The 20,008-nt window shown below is 51.4% G+C and overlaps 1 protein-coding gene and 1 long non-coding RNA gene across 3 annotated transcripts in view; one reads left to right on the plus strand and one right to left on the minus strand.

Annotated features, from left to right (window-relative positions):
- The window catches only part of MFAP2 (microfibril associated protein 2), a 31,647-nt gene extending 13,441 nt beyond the window's left edge, over positions 1-18,206 (minus strand). For both annotated transcript variants that reach the window (XM_038376673.2, XM_038376672.2), the window contains exons 1-2: positions 18,072-18,206; positions 5,229-5,330 (exon numbers count right to left, since the gene is read on the minus strand). In XM_038376673.2, coding sequence (XP_038232601.1) covers positions 5,229-5,265 — 37 coding nt within the window. In that variant the 5' untranslated portion in view covers positions 5,266-5,330; positions 18,072-18,206. The remainder of the gene's footprint in view (positions 1-5,228; positions 5,331-18,071) is intronic.
- Positions 7,576-11,398, plus strand: LOC122457027. The gene is made up of 3 exons (XR_006276288.1): positions 7,576-7,986; positions 9,073-9,371; positions 11,080-11,398. It is a non-coding gene; the product is annotated as an uncharacterized LOC122457027 (long non-coding RNA).
- Positions 18,207-20,008: the final 1,802 nt, after the last annotated feature.

Raw genomic sequence — 20,008 nt, forward strand, 5'->3', positions numbered from 1 at the left:
GATACTGGATTTAAAAGTCCCCAGCTCCTGAAGTCATGTGAATGTACGAGAATCTTAACTTTCATTTAAAAAAAAAAGTTTCTAGCATTCATGAGTATGGAGAAAAGCTTGCAAATACCAACCAAGTGTATCCAAGAGGCTCACAAACCAGAAGGGAAGGAAAGGGAAAAAACACCCCCAACATGTATTTTCTTAAATCTCACAATTTTAAAGCAAATCTCATGATTTTGGGGGCTGGACTCATGATTTTTTTTAACGCTTGGGATTGGGGATACTGAAGCTATGTCCTACATTGTAGAAGCTGCTTCTAGCATAGAGCGGGGGCTGGCGTTGGTTCCAGTATTCCCTTGTGCGACAGACACGCTCATCACCACTGTCCTTGACAAATACTCTAAGAGATGAGGCATATTCATGGTAAATAGGCCTAATGGCCTGTGATAGGATGGGATCTGAGTTACCCAGAAAAGAATTTTCTGTATTATCCGGCCGGTGAATCTTGCCCATATGCTCAGGGTTTAGCTGATCGCCATATTTGGGGTCGGGAAGGAATTTTCCTCCAGGGCAGATGGGAAGAGGCCCTGGAGGTTTTTCGCCTTCCTCTGTAGCATGGGGCACGGGTCACTTGCTGGAGGATTCTCTGCACCTTGAAGTCTTTAAACCATGATTTGAGGACTCCAATAGCTCAGACATAGGTGAGGTTTTTCACAGGAGTGGGTAGGTGAGATTCTGTGGCCTGTGTTGTGCAGGAGATCGGACTAGATGATCAGAATGGTCCCTTCTGACCTTAGTATCTATGAATCTATTAATCAGACACTTCTGAAAGATGGGTCTTTGTAAGGGGCCGGACTCCATGAATGCCTAGGGCACCCCTACCCTAGTCAACCTCTGATTTATCTAAAGCTCACAAAGGAAATCTGCTCTCTACTGGTTAAAACCCTACACGGAGAAGGGGCTAGACTCAGCTGTACCCGGAAACTCATTCTCACCTAGCTGCATGGCTGTGCCAGCAGCACCCGAGAGGCCAGTTTTCCATCTTTCAGCTGCAGTAGCCCGCAGACTATCACAAAGTGAGCTCTGTTTTGCTGGGCAGGGATTCCTCCTGGCACAAGGTGAGAAGTATTGGAGGTTAACTATAGATTGTATTTGGGAATGACTCACGGTTGACAACAGAAGAAAAGGAGGACTTGTGGCACCTTAGAGACTAACAAATTTATTTGAGCATAAGCTTTCGTGAGCTACAGCTCACTTCATCGGATGTAGCTCACGAAAGCTTATGCTCAAATAAATTTGTTAGTCTCCAAGGTGCCACAAGTACTCCTTTTCTTCTTTGCGAATACAGACTAACATGGCTGCTACTCTGAAACCGGTTGACAACAGGTGTGCAACACAAGATCCTCCCCCCCCATTTCTCCCAGACTCTGATCCTTAACTGAGGTCGAGAGTGAGTTGGTCATTAGTGTAGAAAGGAGCAAACTGGTTTCAACCCCATCTGGGGAGATGGGCAGGGGGCTTGTGCATGAAATCACCTGTCACCCTTGGCTAATGTAGCCAGGGTCTGACTACTTGATTCATCCCACGCAACTCCTCTCACCCCAGGACGGCGTTCCAGGATCAGTCCATGGAAATGTTTCCAGGAACACATTGTTTTATAAACAACAAAAATTAAATGAATGGGAAGAGATTGTGGAAAATCACTAAGAAGTGGGGGCAAATTCAGCCCTGGTGGAAGCAGCTGTTGCTGCAGTGATGTCAATGGATTTGCACTGGGTCTAGTTTGGACTTTAGTCTCAAAGTTTTCCTCACATCCAAATAGGCCAGCAAAACCACAGGACCTGAAATGTGTTTTCAAGGCCCAATCTTGAGATTCATCACAGGGTCTGAGACCTTTCATAGTGGAGACAGGAGCCCACAGAAGTCAGTGAACAAGCTAGTGAAAGGCACGTGCCTGAGGGTACGTCTACACTGTAAAGAAAAACCCTGGGCACCGAGTCTCAGAGCCTGGGTCAATTGATTCAAGAACATGGGGCTCAGAGGATGCAGGGCTAAAAACAGCAGTGTAGACATTCAGGCTCCAGCTGGAGCTTGAGCTCGGAAACTTGGTGAGGGGGGAGGGTCTCAAAGCCAGGGCTCCAGCCCGAATGAGAACGTCTACATGGCTAGTCTAGTGCTAGGCTGTGAGACTTGCTGCCACGGCTTTTTCTCTGCAGTGGAGACTTACCCTGAGAGGAAGGACAGCCCTGTGCTTATGGCACTGGATGAGGATGCAGGAGACCGGGGTTCATTTCCAAGCTCTGCTCTTCTGTGTGACACTGAGCAAACCACGATCTTTCCATGCCTCAGTTTCCCTGATCTGTAGAATGGGGATAGCAAAACTTCCTTTTTTCTGAGCTAGTTGGATTGCAAGCTCCAGAGGCATGAACTGCTTTACTGGACCGACTGTGCAGTTCCTAGTGCAACGGGGCCATGATTTCAGGGTGCTCTTGTCATATAACCACCACCCACCTCCCCGCTCTTCAGTGGCTTGGGGACACCTGCTGTCTGCAAATTCCTCCCCTTCCCCCTTTTCAAGGTGACATTGTTAACCCTCCCCCCTATGAAGAGCACAGACCGTCTCAGCCTCAGAGGAACGCCAGCCATGGAGCCACCCCCTGGCTGCCAGCTGGAGCCAACTGCAGAAGCTCCAGCAGTGCAAAGCTGTTTGCAAGGAGGATCCCAAACAGGGCAGGCTGAAGAGAGACAGACGGAAATCCCCAGAACAGTCCAATTACGCTGAACAAGGGCACAGAAGTGCCTCAGCTCAGTTAGCCCCCGACCCACCTCGGCGTTGGTTATGTCTCACTCTCGGTTTCCTCAACAAAGTTCTCTCCCTGCTGCATCTCCTCCTAGATTGTCTGCCCACCCGCTCACACCCCTCCCTCCTCTACCTGCCTGGCCCAGGTTCCTGCCACCAGCTCTGTATTGTGGGATGTGTGGCAGGATGGGCCACCTCTGAGCAGCACCTTCTCCCTCCCTCCCCACCTGACAGTGGCCATCAGGCAGCTGGGCAAAGACGAGTCGGCTCCTTCTCCTCACTGGCGCTGCCTCTGTGTGGGCTGGTTGGGCCTGCCCTCAGGGGTACCAGCTGGGAGTGGCATGGCAGCGGGCAGTCTGATGAAAATCTCAGGGGAGCGCCTGGAGTTAGAGGGGAAGACCCATCTCCGACTGCTTGACCAAGGCACAGCCCAAGCGCCAGGCTGCTGCATGGTTCTTATGCCACCTGCTACAGGCCTGCTCGCTAGCTCTGCACAGTATCCACCTACTAGGTGCTGAGCAGCCCCTCCCCTGTGGCTGCTGAATGGTGGGTGCTCAGTGCCTTGTTGGATTGGGTCCTAATTACACAATTGCTGTGTTGTAAGTAGCTGGGCCTGGGGCATCCTATGGGTTCATCAGCCTTCCACTGAGATCTCTTGTTGCAACCATTGTCACGTAAGGAAGGCTCTAAGAGATGGAACCACATGGGTCACCATCTGTTCTGTGCCCTGCCTGGTCCCTTCCCCTACCCCCCACGCCCCTCACCTCTCCTCTAGTCTTTCGCTCCCCACTCCCTGTCCAGCGCCAATGCATATATGCTCTGGTCTCTCTTGGCCCCACCTGGGAATGTTTTCCACATTTGTTACCCTCTGGGCAGGCGGTGATTGAAAAGGGACCTCCTGGTGGCTCTGGTCAGCACCACTGACTGGGCCATTAAAAGTCCAGTTGGCTGCCAACAGCGGGGCAGGTAAGCTCCCTGCCTGGCTCTCAAGAAGCTGCTGGCATGTCCCTCTGGGTCCTAGGCGCATGGATGGCCATGGGGGCTCTGCGCACTGCCCCCGCCCCAAGCACCGGCTCTGCAGCTCTCATTGGCCAGGAATCACAGCCAACGGGAGCTGCGGGGGCAGCACCTGCGGGTGAGGGCAGTGCGCAGAGCCCCCGGGGCCACTTAGGAGGCAGAGGGACATGTCACCGCTTCCGGGAGCCATCTAAGGTAAGCGCTGCCCAGAGCCTGCACCCCAAACCCCCTCCTGAAGCCCACACCCCATACCCCCTCCCGCACCCCAACCCCTTGCTCCAGCTCAGAGCCCCCTCCTGCACTCCAAATCCCTTGGCCCCTGGTGAAAATGAATGAGTGAGTGAGACTGGGGGAGAGCAAGTGATGGAAGGAGGGGGGAAGGAATTAGTGGGGGCAGGGCATTGGAGAAGGGGCGAGGTCTTGGGGAAGGGATGGGGCAAAGGTGTTTGGTTTCCTGCAAATAGAAAGTTGGCAACCCTAACTAGGACCAGCAGCCTCTTCGCTGCCCAGGCTGGAGACATGCATTCTAACCTCACAGAGCCACCGCCATCCTCCTGCCCTGCTCCGGGGACAGACGCCCTACAGCCTCGTTAATTATCCACATAAACCAACAATCAACAGTGATGCCGTCTCCCCGGCGCCTCCCCGCCCCATCCCTCCGCGCGCCAACAGGGACAAGTACATAAAATGTTATTAACGATGCAATAATCTGCTGTTACATAGGATCTTGTGTCCCTGGATCTCAAAGCAGCGGCCAACCCCTCAGCACTGCCAGAGAGTAGGGAAGGGATGTCGTCACATTTCACAGATGAGGAAACTGAGGCCCAGAGAGTCTAAGTGACAAACAGGGAATCTGCGACAGAGAAGGGAATTGAACCCAGGCCCATTAAGGCCAATCCACTGCTGTAGCCTCTAGGCAGTCCTGTCCTCAGTTCCCTTTTTTTCTATTCGCTCCTGAAGCCCCGTGGATGGAGACTGCTTTGCCCCTCCCCCTGCTCTTGACTTTCTACCCTCTGCCACATTGCCCCATAGGGTTCAAACTCCCTCTCCCCTTTAAATCGCTTCGGATCACTCCTCCCCCTCCATGCCCCTCTTCCGGGAGGCCGAGCAGTGACTGCCAATCCCAGGAGAGGCATTTGAGTCCGAGCTTCAGGAGATGAAAACTTGGCAACACTTGGAGAGCTGGTCGGTCAGTGCATCGTACACCTGAACAGTGTCATTCTTCTGCTTAGATCAGAGGCTCTGTGGGAGAGGGACTGTGCCTCCCCCCCACCCTCTGGGTTTGGTCCATCACTGACCAGGTGGGTGACCCTCACAGTGACCCTACCAGGTGCACCAGGTCACTTTTCTCCAAGGTACACGCATGCCATGCTGGCCTGCCCATGCCAGCGGGCTCGGGGCTGGGATGCCTTGCACTCACCTGGCAGACACAGCAAGATGAGACAGACTGCTCTCATGGTCACGGGGGGCAGCGGGGAGGAGTGGAGCAGCGCAGGAGGTAGTTGGAGGAGCTTTGGGAAGTCTGGAAAAGAAGACGGGAGAAGGGATTAGCAGGAGGCTTTGGACGTCATCCCAACCATCTCATTATAGAGACAATCCCTAGGTGTCTCCTGGGGATACTGCCGAGATACCAAAGGGGCATTCTACACCCTCCTCTTGTTGATGCTTCGTCGTCGTCTCCCAGGCCAATGGGTGTGAAATTACTGTGGCCGCTGGCTGGACAAGTCGGACCCACTAACGGCTCCTGCACATCTAGCTCTAAGCTCTTCTCCATAGAAACACTGAGAATTAACACTTTCGAACACCTGCCACTTCCGTGCCATCTCCCAGCCACGGGTTTCAAAGCTACTTGACAAAACATTAATGAAGCCTGAACTGCCCCCCCTTTGAGGATCATCCTCCCATCACAGACAGAGACACTGAGGCTTGGAGAATTTAAGTGACTTAACTAAGGCCCCACAGTACGTCAGTGGCAGAGAAGAGACTGGAACCCGTGTCCTGACTCCCCTGCCCCTTAACCACAAGACCATCCCTTCCTCCCCCATCAGGAAACCATCAGCAGCTCCTCCATGTGCATGCTCCCTGCCAAGACCAGCTTATTTTTTTAAAGGTGTGTTCCATGCTGTCGACTATAATGGGCCCAAGCCCCCACCCAAGTCCACTGATGCTGGTGAATCGCTGGAACATGCAGCATTCATTCCCTTCCTGATGGAAGCAGAGCATGACCTCTGCGCACATGGCAGAAAGCCTCGTTGGAAAGCTCTTCTCCAAGCTCTAACAAGAGAGGTCTAGCACCGATAGAATTGCACTGACTACCGTTCTACCAGGAGCGTGCCCAGTGCCTGTTGCTAGATGTATAGGGCACCGGGCTGGGAGCCAGAAGAGACAGGTTCGGCTTCCAGCTCTGATGCAGATGTGCTGCATGACCTTGGACAACCGCCATGCCTCAGTTTCCCCATCAGCAAAGTGAGGATAATGTTACCGACCTTCCTTTGTAAAGCATTAAAGATCAGGTGAAAGGGGCCCCGTAAGAGCGAACTGACGATATTTCACCATTTCTTTTTCAGAAGGATTGTAGGGGAACACGATGAATTTCATTGCTCTGAGACAACACAGCAGACAGCATCTATCCCTGACCAGCCAATGCACCTTAATTCTGGTTTACGTCGCACCATCGGCTAGCAGGCTGGGACCTTGCCCCCGCACAAACACACGCTTCTACCACTGCACCTTTCCTCATCCCTCCCAACATTTCCAATGGCTAAAGCGCCCCGCCCCGCCCCTCAGGTTCGACCTTTCTGCCCCGCTGCAGATGGAGACAGAGGGTTGGACGGGCCAAACCTGAGTGGCACTGCGATCCTGTGCACTAGGTCCATATACCTCTCGGTTTGGGGGCCCTTCAACCAGGACAGGGGTTTTTTGGGGGGGGGGTCAAAGCAGGACAGGCCCATGAAACCCAGGCCTAGGGTTGCCAACTGTCTAATCACACAAATCCAAACACCCTTGTCATGCCCCTGCCCCGCCCCGTCCCTGAGGCCCCGCCCCTTCTCCAAGGCCCCGCCCCACTCACACCATCCCCCTCCCTCCGTCGCTTGCTCTCCCCCACCCTCACTGGGCTTGGGCAGGGGGGTGGGGGGGTGCGGACTCTGGGCTGGAGCCGAGGGGTTTTCAGCGTGGGAGGGGGCTCCGGGCTGAGCCTGGGGCAGGGGGTTGGGGTGCAGGAAGGGGTGCAAACTCTGGGAGGGAGTTTGGGTGCAGGAGGAGTTGAGGGCTGTGGGCTCCGGGTGATGCTTACCTCAGATGGCTCCCAGGAAGTGGCCAGCTTGTCCCTCTGGCTCCTAGGGGGAGGGGCGGCCATGGGGGCTTGGCGCGCTGCCCCCACCTGCAGCTTCTGGCCAATGGAGAGCTTCCGGGAGCTGCGCGGAGCCAGGGGGAGGGAGCCTGCAGGAGGGGGCAGCATGCAGAACCCCGCTGCACTGCCAGACTTTTAGCGGCCTCAAATCTCCCGGTTTGGCTTCAGTATCCCCTGGGAGATAGGGCCTGATTCCGGGAGACTCCCGGTGAAACCAGGAGAGTTGGCAACCCTACCTTACCCAGTCCTGGGTCCTATGCATATTTCTGCCACTGCTCCACACTCTTGTCTTGCAACACCCCATAGTAATCCAGTTCCAAGCTCCCCATCCAACAAAGCACTCAGCCCTGGCCTGCAAAACCCTTGCTTCTCCTACACTGGGCCTCAAGAACAGAGGCTGCCAGGCAGAGGGAACTGTGCTATGCTGTATCCAAAGGGTGCCAAGAAGTGATGCTGCCAAACTCCTTGCACAAGTGACTAGGGCTGGATTTGAACCCGAGTTCCCCAACAAGGAACAGGCAATGCCATCGGCCACTTTCCTTGGAGCACCAGTGTGCACAGGTAACTCCAGTGCTGAAGGCAGGCTGTTCCCAATTAAAATCCACACAGTCAGGCTCTTTCCACTGGGGTGATGGAAGTTTCTGGAGGGCAAGCCCAGCCCAGCTAAGTGAGAACACATGCTGGGCTCATTTTCCAAAGGTCACTTGACATAAGCACGTACTTTCCTTGTTCTTACTGCATCCACACAGGGTGAACAGCTGTCTGACACTGAGCCAAGTGGCTGGCGGATCTTAACATCTCCCCAAGCGTGTCCTGATGGTGGGAGGTGAGCGAGAGCACCCTTCTTCCCAAAACAAGATGCCTATCTGAGTCACAGCGCCCTGGGGGGAGCAGGCTAATCATCTCCTGGCAATAGCCCATCACGGATGCTGGATTGGAGAGGAGGAGGAGCTGTGATCTCTGATTCGGTTTGTTGTGAGCAGCATCAGAGTCACCAGCTCATCCTCACGCCAGCGCAGGGTTGGGGGATCTCAGTCCAGCTCCTAGCGGGACTGGTGTCTATATCCCAAAGCCACCACTGTGGAGACAGGCACTTACTTCTCCAGCAAGGTGAAGGACCATTAGAGACTGAATTCTCCTCCGGCCCTTAGGGAGGGTCCCTCTGGGGATGGATGGAGGCATGCTGGGAGAGCAGGGAGGGAAGGGCAGGAACCTGGAGAAAGCCTGTACTGCCGCCAACGTGTGATCTCTATTCTGCGGCTAAACAGAGGCCTTCAGTGCTGTCAATCCAGCACCGTTCACTTCCTGCTAATCCTAACGGGCCCCAGCTAAGATCAGAGTCCCATTGAGGTAGGGGCAGAACATACACCCTGCAAGAGCGAGTCCTTGCCCTAGTGGACTTTCCATCCAAGCCAGAAAGGGTAGGAGAACTATGATCTCCACGGTGGAGACGGGGCGCTGAAGCACAGAGAGATGAGGCGACTTACCCAAGGTCACACAGGGAGGCACTGGACCCAGGTCTCCTGAGTCCCAGTCCAATGCACTAACCACAAAACCACCCTTCCTTCCAGCCTTTCACCCTCCCGCCCCCACGTTCACATGAAACTGAAAGTCTTCCAATGACTCAGTAGTGAAATGGCTTTCAATCCAAGCCAACACAGGCGAACTTGATCCATCTTCCTCCTCCACATCCCTCGGGGAAGCAAGGAGTGGGATGGCGACCTGATCTTGGAGTGGAACAGACTCATCTCAGCCACTCTGGTTCAGGAGAACGTTGCACAAGTGGCGAGAACGTCATTTCTCTTGATCTACATCAATCCCGCTCCATCACATGGGGAAAACATGACCAGGGTTGTCAATACTTAGCCTGACTTTACTCAGCTGTTTGTTTTTTCGCTGTTTTTAACACCAGGATCATCTGAAGCCAGGAGACATCCAAAGGGGAATCAGCGGAGGCATCACGGATGATGCCCTAAGCGGAGGGCAGGGAAGTGACTCCAGGTAGCATCAGCCTCAAAAGGAAGGCAGAACAAGGCAGTACCCCTGGGTGTGTGTTGAGTCACTTCCAAAGATGGCCTCTGACTCAATCCAAAACCTCAAGCGATGGTCAGCACTGACACACGTCTATTCTGAATCGCTGTCCTGGCTTCCCAACCTTCATCTTAACCCTCTGTTCTCCTCTCTCAACACACAGGGAATTGCTCAAAGATGGTAACTATATCAGCATGGTCCTCACATGTTCATTAGTAGTCCTTGACTAATCACATGCTTCAGCATTCTCTTCTCCTCCCACTGAAATGCAGCCACCTCTGGGGTGGAATGTCATGGCTGTGCGATAGAGTGCAGCAGCACGGGGCCCGGTGGAAACTGTTTATTTGATGGAAAATTGGGGCGCAGATTAAAGAAGTTTTTTTCGTGGAAAGCGTCCGATTCCCACTGCAAATCTCAGCTTTTAGTCGAAAAACTGACAACCCGAAAAAATGTGATTCAGGAATGCTGCTGCAGTGCCTTCTGGGAGCTGGTGTCCAGCTCGTGGCCGCATTCTCCTCTACAGGCAGGTTCCGACTACATCTGCTGTGATACACCATCGTGGCTCAACAAGAAGGGTGACGGTGTATCGTGGGAGATGTAGTCTGATCAGGAAGCTGGCCCATAGAGTAAAATGGAGGCATGAGACCACTGAACTAAAATTCCCATGCAGCTTTTCAAATAAAAATTTTGAGGTTTTGAGGTGGAAGTTTTTTTCTTTTTTTCCAGCAAAAATTCAATGTTTTCCATTAAAAAAAATCAGGTCTAAGTATAAACACCCTAGCTTGGCACAAGAAGTGAAGAAAACCAACCAACCCCACTGAAACCCAAGGGGAACATCATGGGGCAGAAAGTATGGTAATTGCTCCCAGAGGAGTTTGAGTGGTTAAGCAGTGCTTGCTATGGGGTCATTCCCAATGCCCAAGGGGGTGAGGGAAGTATGCAAGCCCTGAGATAAAAACAATAACTTAGTTGGATATTTCACTTTTGCCAGAAAGTTTTTTGGAAAAATTTCCTGAAGGGTCCCCAGTTCTGCAGCATGTTAAACTACCTACCAGTTTTACAATATCCGTGCAGAACGCTCTAGCAAAGAAGTAAACATTTCCCTCAACTAACAAGCTCTCCAGTAAAATCTGAGAAGCCAGGACCAACTATGGATGCTCTGTATCCCCTGCAGAACTAACAAATACACCAAAACAACTTCAGATTTGGGCACGAAACCAAAGATGTAGCCTGGTTTTGCCCATGGAGAACTGAAAGCCAACGTGTGTTAGGATACGTCTGCACAGCAAAAGACGACGCAGCAGTGAATCTTAGAGCCTCTGTCTACAGACTTGGGTTCGCAGCCATGTAGACATTCCGGCTTGGGATGGGGCTCTGAAACCGATCTCCCTTTCCAGGCTTCAGAGCCCAAGCACCAGCTGGAGCCAGAACGTCTACATGGCTATTTTTAGAATTGTAGTGAGAGTCTGCTGATCCAAAGTCTGTAGACCTGGGCTCTGAAACTGGAAGCCGCTGTGTTGTTTTGCTGTGTAGACGTACCCTTAGTTACTAAGTAAGTGGATCCCAGGTTGGAAAAATCAGTCTTGGACCTGAGATTCTATAAAGAAAGTATTTCTGGCATAATTCCTACCAATTCATTAAATGCACTGTAGAGTAAGTGGGTTTCCTTTTGGAGTTCAGCTCAATTTAATGACGTGAATTGGGTGGTGAGAGTAGGAAAAAGAGGCCAGGGTTGTATTCCTGGGTCCTTGGGCAAGTTACTTCCCCGCCCTGTGCCTCAGTTTCCCCATTTGTTAAAAAGGGATGATTCTTTCATACTTTTGTAAAGTGCTTTGAGATCTCGGGATGAAGAGTGCTAGATAATAACTAGCCAATTTCTTGGTTTTAGATTGATATGCAAATACTCATTTGAAAAGGTTACAAAGAAAAACAGAAATCGTGCTGTGGAATCTTCAACTGCTACAAGCGGCAGGGACCTTGCGTCAATGGGTCACCTGACAAAGCAACTCCAGCCGCGTATCGCCCCCTGGCGTCCTGTTGGGGCAGTGGGTTCACGCAGACGGCAGGACGTTGCCTCTTTCTTGCCGCAGCTGAGGCTTCGTTGGAGAACTCGCACCTCAGTACTGATAGGAGCAGATGCTGCTTAAGCTTAAGTGTTGGGCGCAGTGTTGTGTAGCCGTGTCGGTCCCAGGATATTAGAGAGACGAGCTGGGGGAGGCCACATCTTTTATTGGACCAACTTCTGCTGGCGAAAGACAGAGCGCTTCCTCAGACTCGAATACACCCTGCAGGTTGTACAGCTGCCAGCCAAAAGACTTGCGGGTGCAGCTTGTGAAGGGAGGGGGGACAAGGGGGTGGTAATGTGCCAACAAAAACCGTGTCTTTTTCTCCCTTCGTCTTTCCCCTATATTTTGCCCATCTGTTTACCAGCTTCTCTGGCAAAGATTCCATTGCGACGGCTTACCCACTGCCTGGAGTGCTGCCGGTGTCTCGTTAGTGCCCATGCAAGGTGGAACGTGTCTTTCCTCCTCTAGATAAGTCATCCCTGTTATCAGCGTATGAAGCTTGTTTCCCAAAACTCCTTTGTGAAAGCACCGCTAACTTGTCCTTAACGGACCTCTGCATAACCTTTGTTAAGCACATTTAAAAAAAAAAAAAAGGGGAGGGGGGATTCCCCTCTATCAACTCCCCACCCTCAAAACAGAGACCTGGCTCCCCCATGCACTTACTCACATGCTTAATTTAACCCCCAGGAGTAGCCACTGTACGAGTCAAGGGTGGTGTGGGTGTTTGCAGAACAGGAGCCAAAAACAGTCTGGCAGCTGCAGGAATAGCAAATCACATGGGGAGGGAGGGGGAAGGATATGTTTTAAAAAGATTCTTTTCCAGACTGGATGTGAACTGAAAAAATACACTGGCATAGATCGCCGCTTTGGTGCGTGTGTCCCTTTAAGAAATAGCAGAGGTACAGGGGTGGTGGGTGGGTGTAGAGTAGGATCACATAGCCAAACTCTGCAATTAGCACAGACTGTGGTCAAAAGCCTCCTATTTAAGGGGCCTGTCTACAGGTTGAAAGTCCCACTTCTAATGCATCCAGCAGCTCTTTCCAAGTGTCCTTTGATTTCTCCATGCATGAATAGAGACTTGCTCTCCTGAGCTACAGGGGGAGAATTTCTTTCCTCTTTCTCCCCCCGCTGACCATGCCTGTTTTCCTTGGAATGCTTCACCCCCCCCCCCCCCGGCCCCTTACCCACCCCCAAGGTCCTTCACCGAAAAGGAAATACTTGCTCAATGCTCTGGGCAAAGTGTCCTTAAAACAGGCCTAGACGTAATACGCTTCGTTCTTTAGGAAAGTTTCCTGGTATTTCCCCCCCTTTGAAGAAATGCTGTGGAACTCTGCTTGCGTGCACAGAGCATCGAAGGAGGCCATTTCTACCCATGCTGATGCTCTTCTCCCACCACCCCTGCCCCTCCCCAGCTTCCAATCCATTAATCCAGGGCCAAACGCCCCCTTGATGCAGTCAGCTTGAAAAGGAATGAGGTCAATGATCCAGAAAAACACTTTTCAAGCAAGCAAGCAAGCTAGGTTCCTCTTTGGCTGCCGGGAGTCCTAGTCTGAGCACAGGGGTGCTGGGAGTGGGGCCTTTGCCCCAAGGCAGGATGGGATAGCTTAGCATTTGAGGTCTGGACATCGGGCTAGACAAGACCATGCTGGGTTCTTCGCTATTTGCACGTGCTTGGCTTTCAGTGGTTTGCAGAGATTTGAGCCCAGTTGGGAAGGATTCCTTGGAAGGCTCTGTGTGTCCCTTCCTAAGAGCAGTTTGCTTTGGAGAGTCACGCCAGGCTCCCATCAAAGCACAAGCAATGCCGCGATAGCTTTGGGAAGCGAGATTCGAGAATTGCATTTCAGAGACAAACAATTGATGGTTAATTGTAGGCAACTGTGGAAAGGTGGAAGGTGCTGCAAAGCTTTCATCTGCAGTTCTGCCAATGCCCCTCCGTCCCCACACACAGTGCCTCCTGCTGGTTCACCCTTTCCTCTTCCCCCTCCAGTTTGCCCACGCTCCTCAATCCTGTCCTGCAACTTCCCACTTCCCCCGGCACTCCAGTCCTGCCCTCCACCACACACCGCGTTGCCAATACACCTCAATCCAGGTCTCCAGCACCTCCTGCTATTCCAGCCCTAGGCCTTCCACCACTTTGTCTCTACACCCTGCCATCCTAACTTGCAGCCCCTGCAGCTGGCAGTGAAATACACAACATTATTGAAAGCTTATTGCAAGATTTTTCCCTCTCGGGGGTGAAACAGACAAAGTTCGACTGCTCCCCTAGATCATATGCTCCTTGTGTCAAGGGGTATTTTGCATCTTGTACAACACTGGTGAAGCAAGGACTACAAAATCCTCCAACATATTGTCACTCGGAATCGGGGTCAGAGTTAGAGAACCCCGGCATTTTTTTTTGGCTTGACAAAGCCACGTAGGTTTTTGCAAACACTCTTGTGTCTTTTTCTGGAAGCCCAGGGTACTTTCCATGCCCCATTCACATTTTAAATTCATGATTTCTCTAGCTCGGTGATTCTCAATGCACGGACCAAACAGCACACAGCTGCGGCCCACCTGACATCCTCGGGGCGCAGGTAGTATTGGATGCTACCCACAATGGTAAATAGGTTGAGAACCGATGGCCTAGCTCCAGGACAGGGAGCCTGTGGTGTTGGCTAGGGACAAGACCATCATCCTAAAGGTCTGTAGGCTCTGTTCTCACTCCTCCCAATTACACTCTCCCCTCTCCCTTTCTTGTCTCAGTCTTGCCTCTGAGAGGCATATGAAGCCAATAAATCCAAGTCAAAACTTCCAGGCCCACCATGTTCCAGTGCCTTTGAAATCAGGCCAAATGAGCTTGCCCGGAAATAATAAAACACTTAACTCTTTTCCTGCCTCTTGTGTCTGAAGGAGTCCAATCACTTTACAGACACAAACTCTTACAAAGGCCCCTGTGAGATAGGCAAGGATAACGGTCCCCATGATACAGATGGGGAAACTGAGGCACAGTCCGGGGAAGAGAGTTGCCCAAGATCACACAGAGACCAGAGTGAATAAGGCTCATTTGTCTCTTAATGTGGGGTTCACACTGAAGGTTCAGCTACCCAGCTGACAGCAGCCTGCCCAATAGGCAACACCCGCCGATGAGAGCACACACCACCCCAGCCAGCAGTGGACTAGCTCCAAGGTTTTGGTGCTAGTCTTTGAAGCCCTCAGTTGGCCAATCCTTGCTCCTTCAGGCCTTATCTCCACTCGGAAAGATTACTGCCCATGGTCCAGCAATGGCACAGCTGCACTGGTGCTGACACCTGCGTAGGTTGTTACCACCCTGTCACAAAAGCACGCGCCAGTGGATAAAATGCCCGTGCCCTGGCTATGCAGCAGTGCTGCCGCACTGGCGCTGGAGCACGGGTACTGCAGCATCTCAAAGCTTTGCTTTGGTCTCCCGTTGATGTCTACAATAGACGAGGGTGCTGTGATTTGCACGTGGGCTGTAGGCTCTGTTCTCACTCCTCGTCTCACTCCTCCCAAGAGCCCAGAGTCAACGCGCCAGGGCTGAGCCTTCCCACGCAGGGTGCAACACATGTGTCTGCACATGCAAACCTGCCAGCTCGGAGCCCACAGCTGGCAGCCCAGAGAACAGGCATGTGGGTGGCATCACAGGAAAGGGCAACTGCCTTGAGTCAAGGGGGTGGAAACATCCACAGGAGGGGGGGGGACCAGCTGGAGCTGGTCACTGTTTCAAAAAAAAAAAAACCAAAAAAAACCAAAAAAAAAAACCAAACAAACAAAAAACAAAAAAAAACACAACCCTTCCCCCACGGGCTGCATCTGGAGCTCTGAAGCTTGAGGAGTCTGATTCCAAGCCAGTTCTCACCCCGCCGGGGCTATAAAGGAGCGGGGAACAGATTCAGAGTCCCACATGGGAAGGGAAAAGGCCAATCCCGTCTTTTTTAGTGAGCGAGGTGAGGAGGAGGAGGAACACCCCGTTGTCAGCCCACTTGCACAGGACGTTTGAATTCAGCTACCGGAACTGGGGGTGCTGAGAAGGAAAGTGGGGCCACCTCCCTGCCCAGCTCCCCACCACTGCCAGATGGACCCAGGGCCCCTTCCTTTGGCATCCCAAGAGACACTGGGTCTTCTGGAGCCCCACCCTTGAGCCTGACCTGCTATGATGAGAGAAGCACGTGGACTCATCCTCGTTTTTAACTACAGCTCAAGCCTGGCACTCGACCGGTGCTGCACTTGTATCTCTTCTACCCCTCGTGCAGCTGGATCCAGGAGGGTGCATCTAACTCCCACCTCTGACTTCTGCCTCCCTGGATTTCGAGCCTGATTGCATTGTCCTGAGCGGTGCAGTGCTTCCATTCCACCTAGCCAGACTCTAGTTCGCACAAGGAGATGGGAGAACTGGGACCATTCACACAGGAACATCGGCCTGGAAGGGCCCCCCCAACTGATCGAATCCAGGCTCCGGCTATTGCTATTTGCAAACTTTGCATGTCACGTTATTCTATATTTTTCTTTAAGTTACGGGGTTGAAATATGTTAATTCATTGGGTTGTTAGCATTTGCAAGTGTGGTGGGCATAGGGTACGGGGACAATGGCAACCCCACACATCCAGCCACACAGCGGGTAGAGCACAACCAGGAGTGAGAGGGAAGTACAGGCTCCATGTCAGCCCATTCAGACCTTAGCCTCTCGGCCAGGACTGCATGACAAAGGAATCAGTCAGTCTCAGGTGGGGTGGCTGTGTGCGCGATGTAGACTGGGGACGTGGGCAGAGATCACGTCTTTCGTCTGAACATTCGTATCCCTAAACAGGGGGTAGCAATGCCTGGTCAGTTCAGCTTTTTCTAATCAATTCTTTGAAATTCACTTCCACCTCAAAAGCCAGCACTTATCTCAGGTTTCAGAGTAGCAGCTGTGTTAGTCTGTATTCTAAAAAAAAAAAAAAAGGAGGACTTGTGGCACCTTAGAAACTAAACATTTATTTGAGCATAAGCTTTCCAATGCGCTTCCCCGTGCAGTGAGCACGAATCAACTCTATTAGTTCTATTTGCATCACTACCATCCAAGATTGGCATCGAACGGAAATGGAGTCAAAATTCTGAGCTAACCTGCCTAGGGGAGGCAGCATGAGCCAGGGGATTCCATTCCCAGCCCTGCCACTGATCTGCTGTGTGACCTTGGGCAAGTCACTTGACCTCCTTGTGCCTGTTTCCTCTCCCACCCTTTGTCTTGTCTGGTTCTACTCTAAGCTCTTCAGGGCTGGGACTGTTTCTTATCAGGGGTCTGTCCATCACCTGGCACAACGGGGCCCTAATCTGATCGGTACCTCTGGGCACTGCTGTAATATCAAAAACAAACAATATTGCTCCATAGAGTTGGTCCCTGGGCTGCACAGTCTGTTTACTGATACAAAGGGCCATGACAAAGGATGGCCCTTTGCGCCATTAGACTTGTCACGGTGGCCACTGCTGGTTAGTTAATGTCACAGCTGGTCCTCTTATCTCCACAAGCTGCTGGGGCCGGTCTCCACGTGGCAATTTACTGAAATCCCTCTTAGTCCAGAAAACGTCCAAGTGTAGACAAGCTCTGACTCTCCACAAAGCCGCATTCAAGCCACCAGCTCCCTCTGCCCCCGCCCTGAGTCCTCAATTCATCCTTTCAGCTGTCAGCCCCTGCCCCCCCCTTGGGAAGCTCACCCAGTGACATGCTGCTACATTCACTCTGGGCATGCCCCCTGCTCCCCACCAAGAGTGAGTGGTAGAAGGGTCCCAATAGATGGGCACATATGCATCCCAGTGTCTCATTTAGAGCAAATCAATGAAACATCATCAGTCATCAGTCAACAGGCACCAAGACACACTCATGCACTCCAGGCTCCAACTCACCGAACTGAAGAACCCCATTAAATGTACCCCCACACCCAGGCAGACTTGGAAAGATGATAGATTTTGCTATGAAAGATGTGGCTGTTACTGGAAGTGGGAGCTGGAAGTGGGAAAATCTGCCCAAGTTTATGGAGGAACTTTCCTTTCTGCTCTGTGCAGGGGTCTAGCGCTCCAAGAAACCAGATGTTTTTGTAATGCACATCTGGGAACAATCAATCTCAGAGAAAGAACAACACAGTCGCCCTCTTTCATTCAGTTAAACCCCACCTTCCAAAAGGCTGTCCCCCTCCCCCAACTTTTTACACAGCAATCCAGCTGCCAGAGAGTGAGAGAACAAAGAGAATGAGAGAGGTTTCAGGTTTTTTTGGCCACTGACCAAAGGTAAAACTCACTGAAGTGGGCTTAATTCCCCCCACCCCGCACACACTTTTTGGGGGGTGCGGGGAGAAATTAATCTTTTGTACTGTTAGTTTCCAGGGGGGGAAAGTTAGAGCTTCCTTCAAAAGTTAGGATATTTTTAGTTTTATTTCATGGCTAAACATCTGTAATTCTACAATTGTCTAGTTCTAGATTTAAAAAATGTACCCCCCCAACCTTTTTTCCCCCGTCAAACTTTTTCGCTGCTCAGAACAATTGCTTTTTGCTTAAAGCCCAGAGTACAGCTTTCCAAAGCTGAGCTCCACCTTAGGCTGGAGAAACACAAACACATTTGGCAAGAAAAAAAATGCAATTGAGGAGATTTTTCTCCCCTTCCTCTATTCAACCAAGAAATTCTGCATTTCCGCACTTTGAACTAACTATACACTAAAATTATACCTCCCATCGTCCCTCCAAGTCTAACCCAAAGATGTCACATCTCCAGCTGGGAAGCATTCAGCTCCCCAAATCAAAGGGATATTATCCCAACGTGTCCTCTCAGCCCTTCTCATTCTCTTACCAGTTTGGGATCTATGTGCCGGTTTGTTCCTTTCCAGATGCCCTGATCCCTTCTGTCTGGTCTAAAAGCTCCAAAATGGGACAAGTAGCTCCTACCTCCAACATGATTGCACCACTGGGTCCTAATGCTACACCCAGTGCAGTCTCAGACCTGCTTCCTTTAAAGGGAAAATATAAATTGAAGTTACTGCCAGTCACTGAATTGCAGGATTATTTTTTAAACTCCTCAGACCCTAGTGACTGAGAGATCAAGGAAAGAAGAGAGGGGCTGGATGTTTTGTTTGTCCAGGGCCAAGCACAATGGGATCCTGATCCATGATTGGGGGCTCTCAGGTACTTTTGCAAGGCAGATAATTGAAGTACTAAGAACAGAGGCTCAACAGATTTGAAATGAGCGGCAGAGCACTCCCATACTGGCTCACGGGTGCCAGCACAGCCCAGGTGGTCACCATGGTGGTCAGGAATCATTCCCCTTCACCGGCTTTTCAGTGGGAACACCACACTGGTGGTTTCAGCTCAGGCCTCAGTAGACTAGGGTGCACCTAGCAAAGGCCCCATTATAATTCATCCAAAGTCCTCCTCAGGCCAATTAACATATGTCTACACTGCACCATAAACCTTGGCTTTGGGCCCAAATTCCCCTTCCATCCACACAGACCTCGGTCCAGGAGCCCCTCTAGGCTCAGGTCCCCAGCCCCTGCTGCGGATGGGATGGTGAGCATCCAAGTCCCACTGAGACTCTGGGCCAAGCCATCACTTTGCAGCGTGGACGCAGGACAAGCCGCAGATCCAAATTAGTTGTGTGTAGCGCAGTAGGGACGCGCTCAGACGGCGGCGAGGCCTGGGTCCAACCTGCGCTCAGGCCTGGTAACAGTGAGTCCACGAGCGTGGCTCCCACACGGCTGGGCTGGCAGTGCAGCGTGCATCTTGCCCCAGGGACTGTCACCCGAATGTACTCTTACTGATGACTTGTATAGTGGTAGTACCTAGGAACCTGCACCACGGACCAGGCCCCCATTGTGCTAAGTGCTGGACAAACCGAACCAAACCACCATCCAACCCTGCCCCAAAGAATGGCTGGTCTAATTGGCTTTGGCTCAGGCTCTGAGTGTTTGGCAGTGAGAGCAAAGAGGCCAAGGACAGAATGAAATTCCTCTTTCCATGCTAGAGCACTCTTCAGTGCCTAGAGGCATCCCTCCCTGTCACTTTTCCTAGGCCCTGCTGGCACAGCAGCATGGGGGAGCTTGCATTATTGTGGCCTTGGCTGCTCCATTTTGTGGTTAAACAGAGGATGGCAGTCCTCAAAGTAGCAGCACTACATTGCAGTAAGAAACTGAAGACCATTCCCAGATCTCCAAGATCCTCTGCACTATAGCAGTGCAAAGTACTTCACAAAACTGGATACTATCCCCATTTTACAGACGGGAGAAGTGAGGCACAGAAAGGGGAGCGATTTGTCTGTGGTCCCACCAAAAGTCAGAGAAAAACTGGGAACAGAACCCCACAGACTCCATTTCTCAAAGCACTTGGCCCCGCTGCTCCCCTAAAAATAGAAAACACAACATTAAATTAACCCCCCTGCAAAGGCAGGAATATTGCTGGCTGAGATTTTTTTTTTTTGGACAAATCTTTTTTGTTGTTGAAAAAAATGCCCATTTTTTGAAACCCCGACTTGTTTGTGAAACAATGCTGGGTTTGACACATTTCCTGCCTTGAAAACCAACAGGGGAAAAAAAATTAAAAAAAAAAAAAATTGTCAAGACGTTCTCCACCAAAAAATGCCAGTTTTCTAGTTTGAAATGACTTTTCATTTAGAAATGTGAGCCATTAGACCGAAAAAAATGGTGGAAAAGAAAAAAAGTCAAAATTCAAATATTTCAGTGGACCTGAAATGGGGAAAAAATTGGATTTTCAGTTTGCAAAATATCTGAAATTTTG

Source organism: Dermochelys coriacea, chromosome 18 (genome assembly GCF_009764565.3).
Source record: "Dermochelys coriacea isolate rDerCor1 chromosome 18, rDerCor1.pri.v4, whole genome shotgun sequence".
Lineage (NCBI taxonomy): Eukaryota > Metazoa > Chordata > Testudines > Dermochelyidae > Dermochelys > Dermochelys coriacea.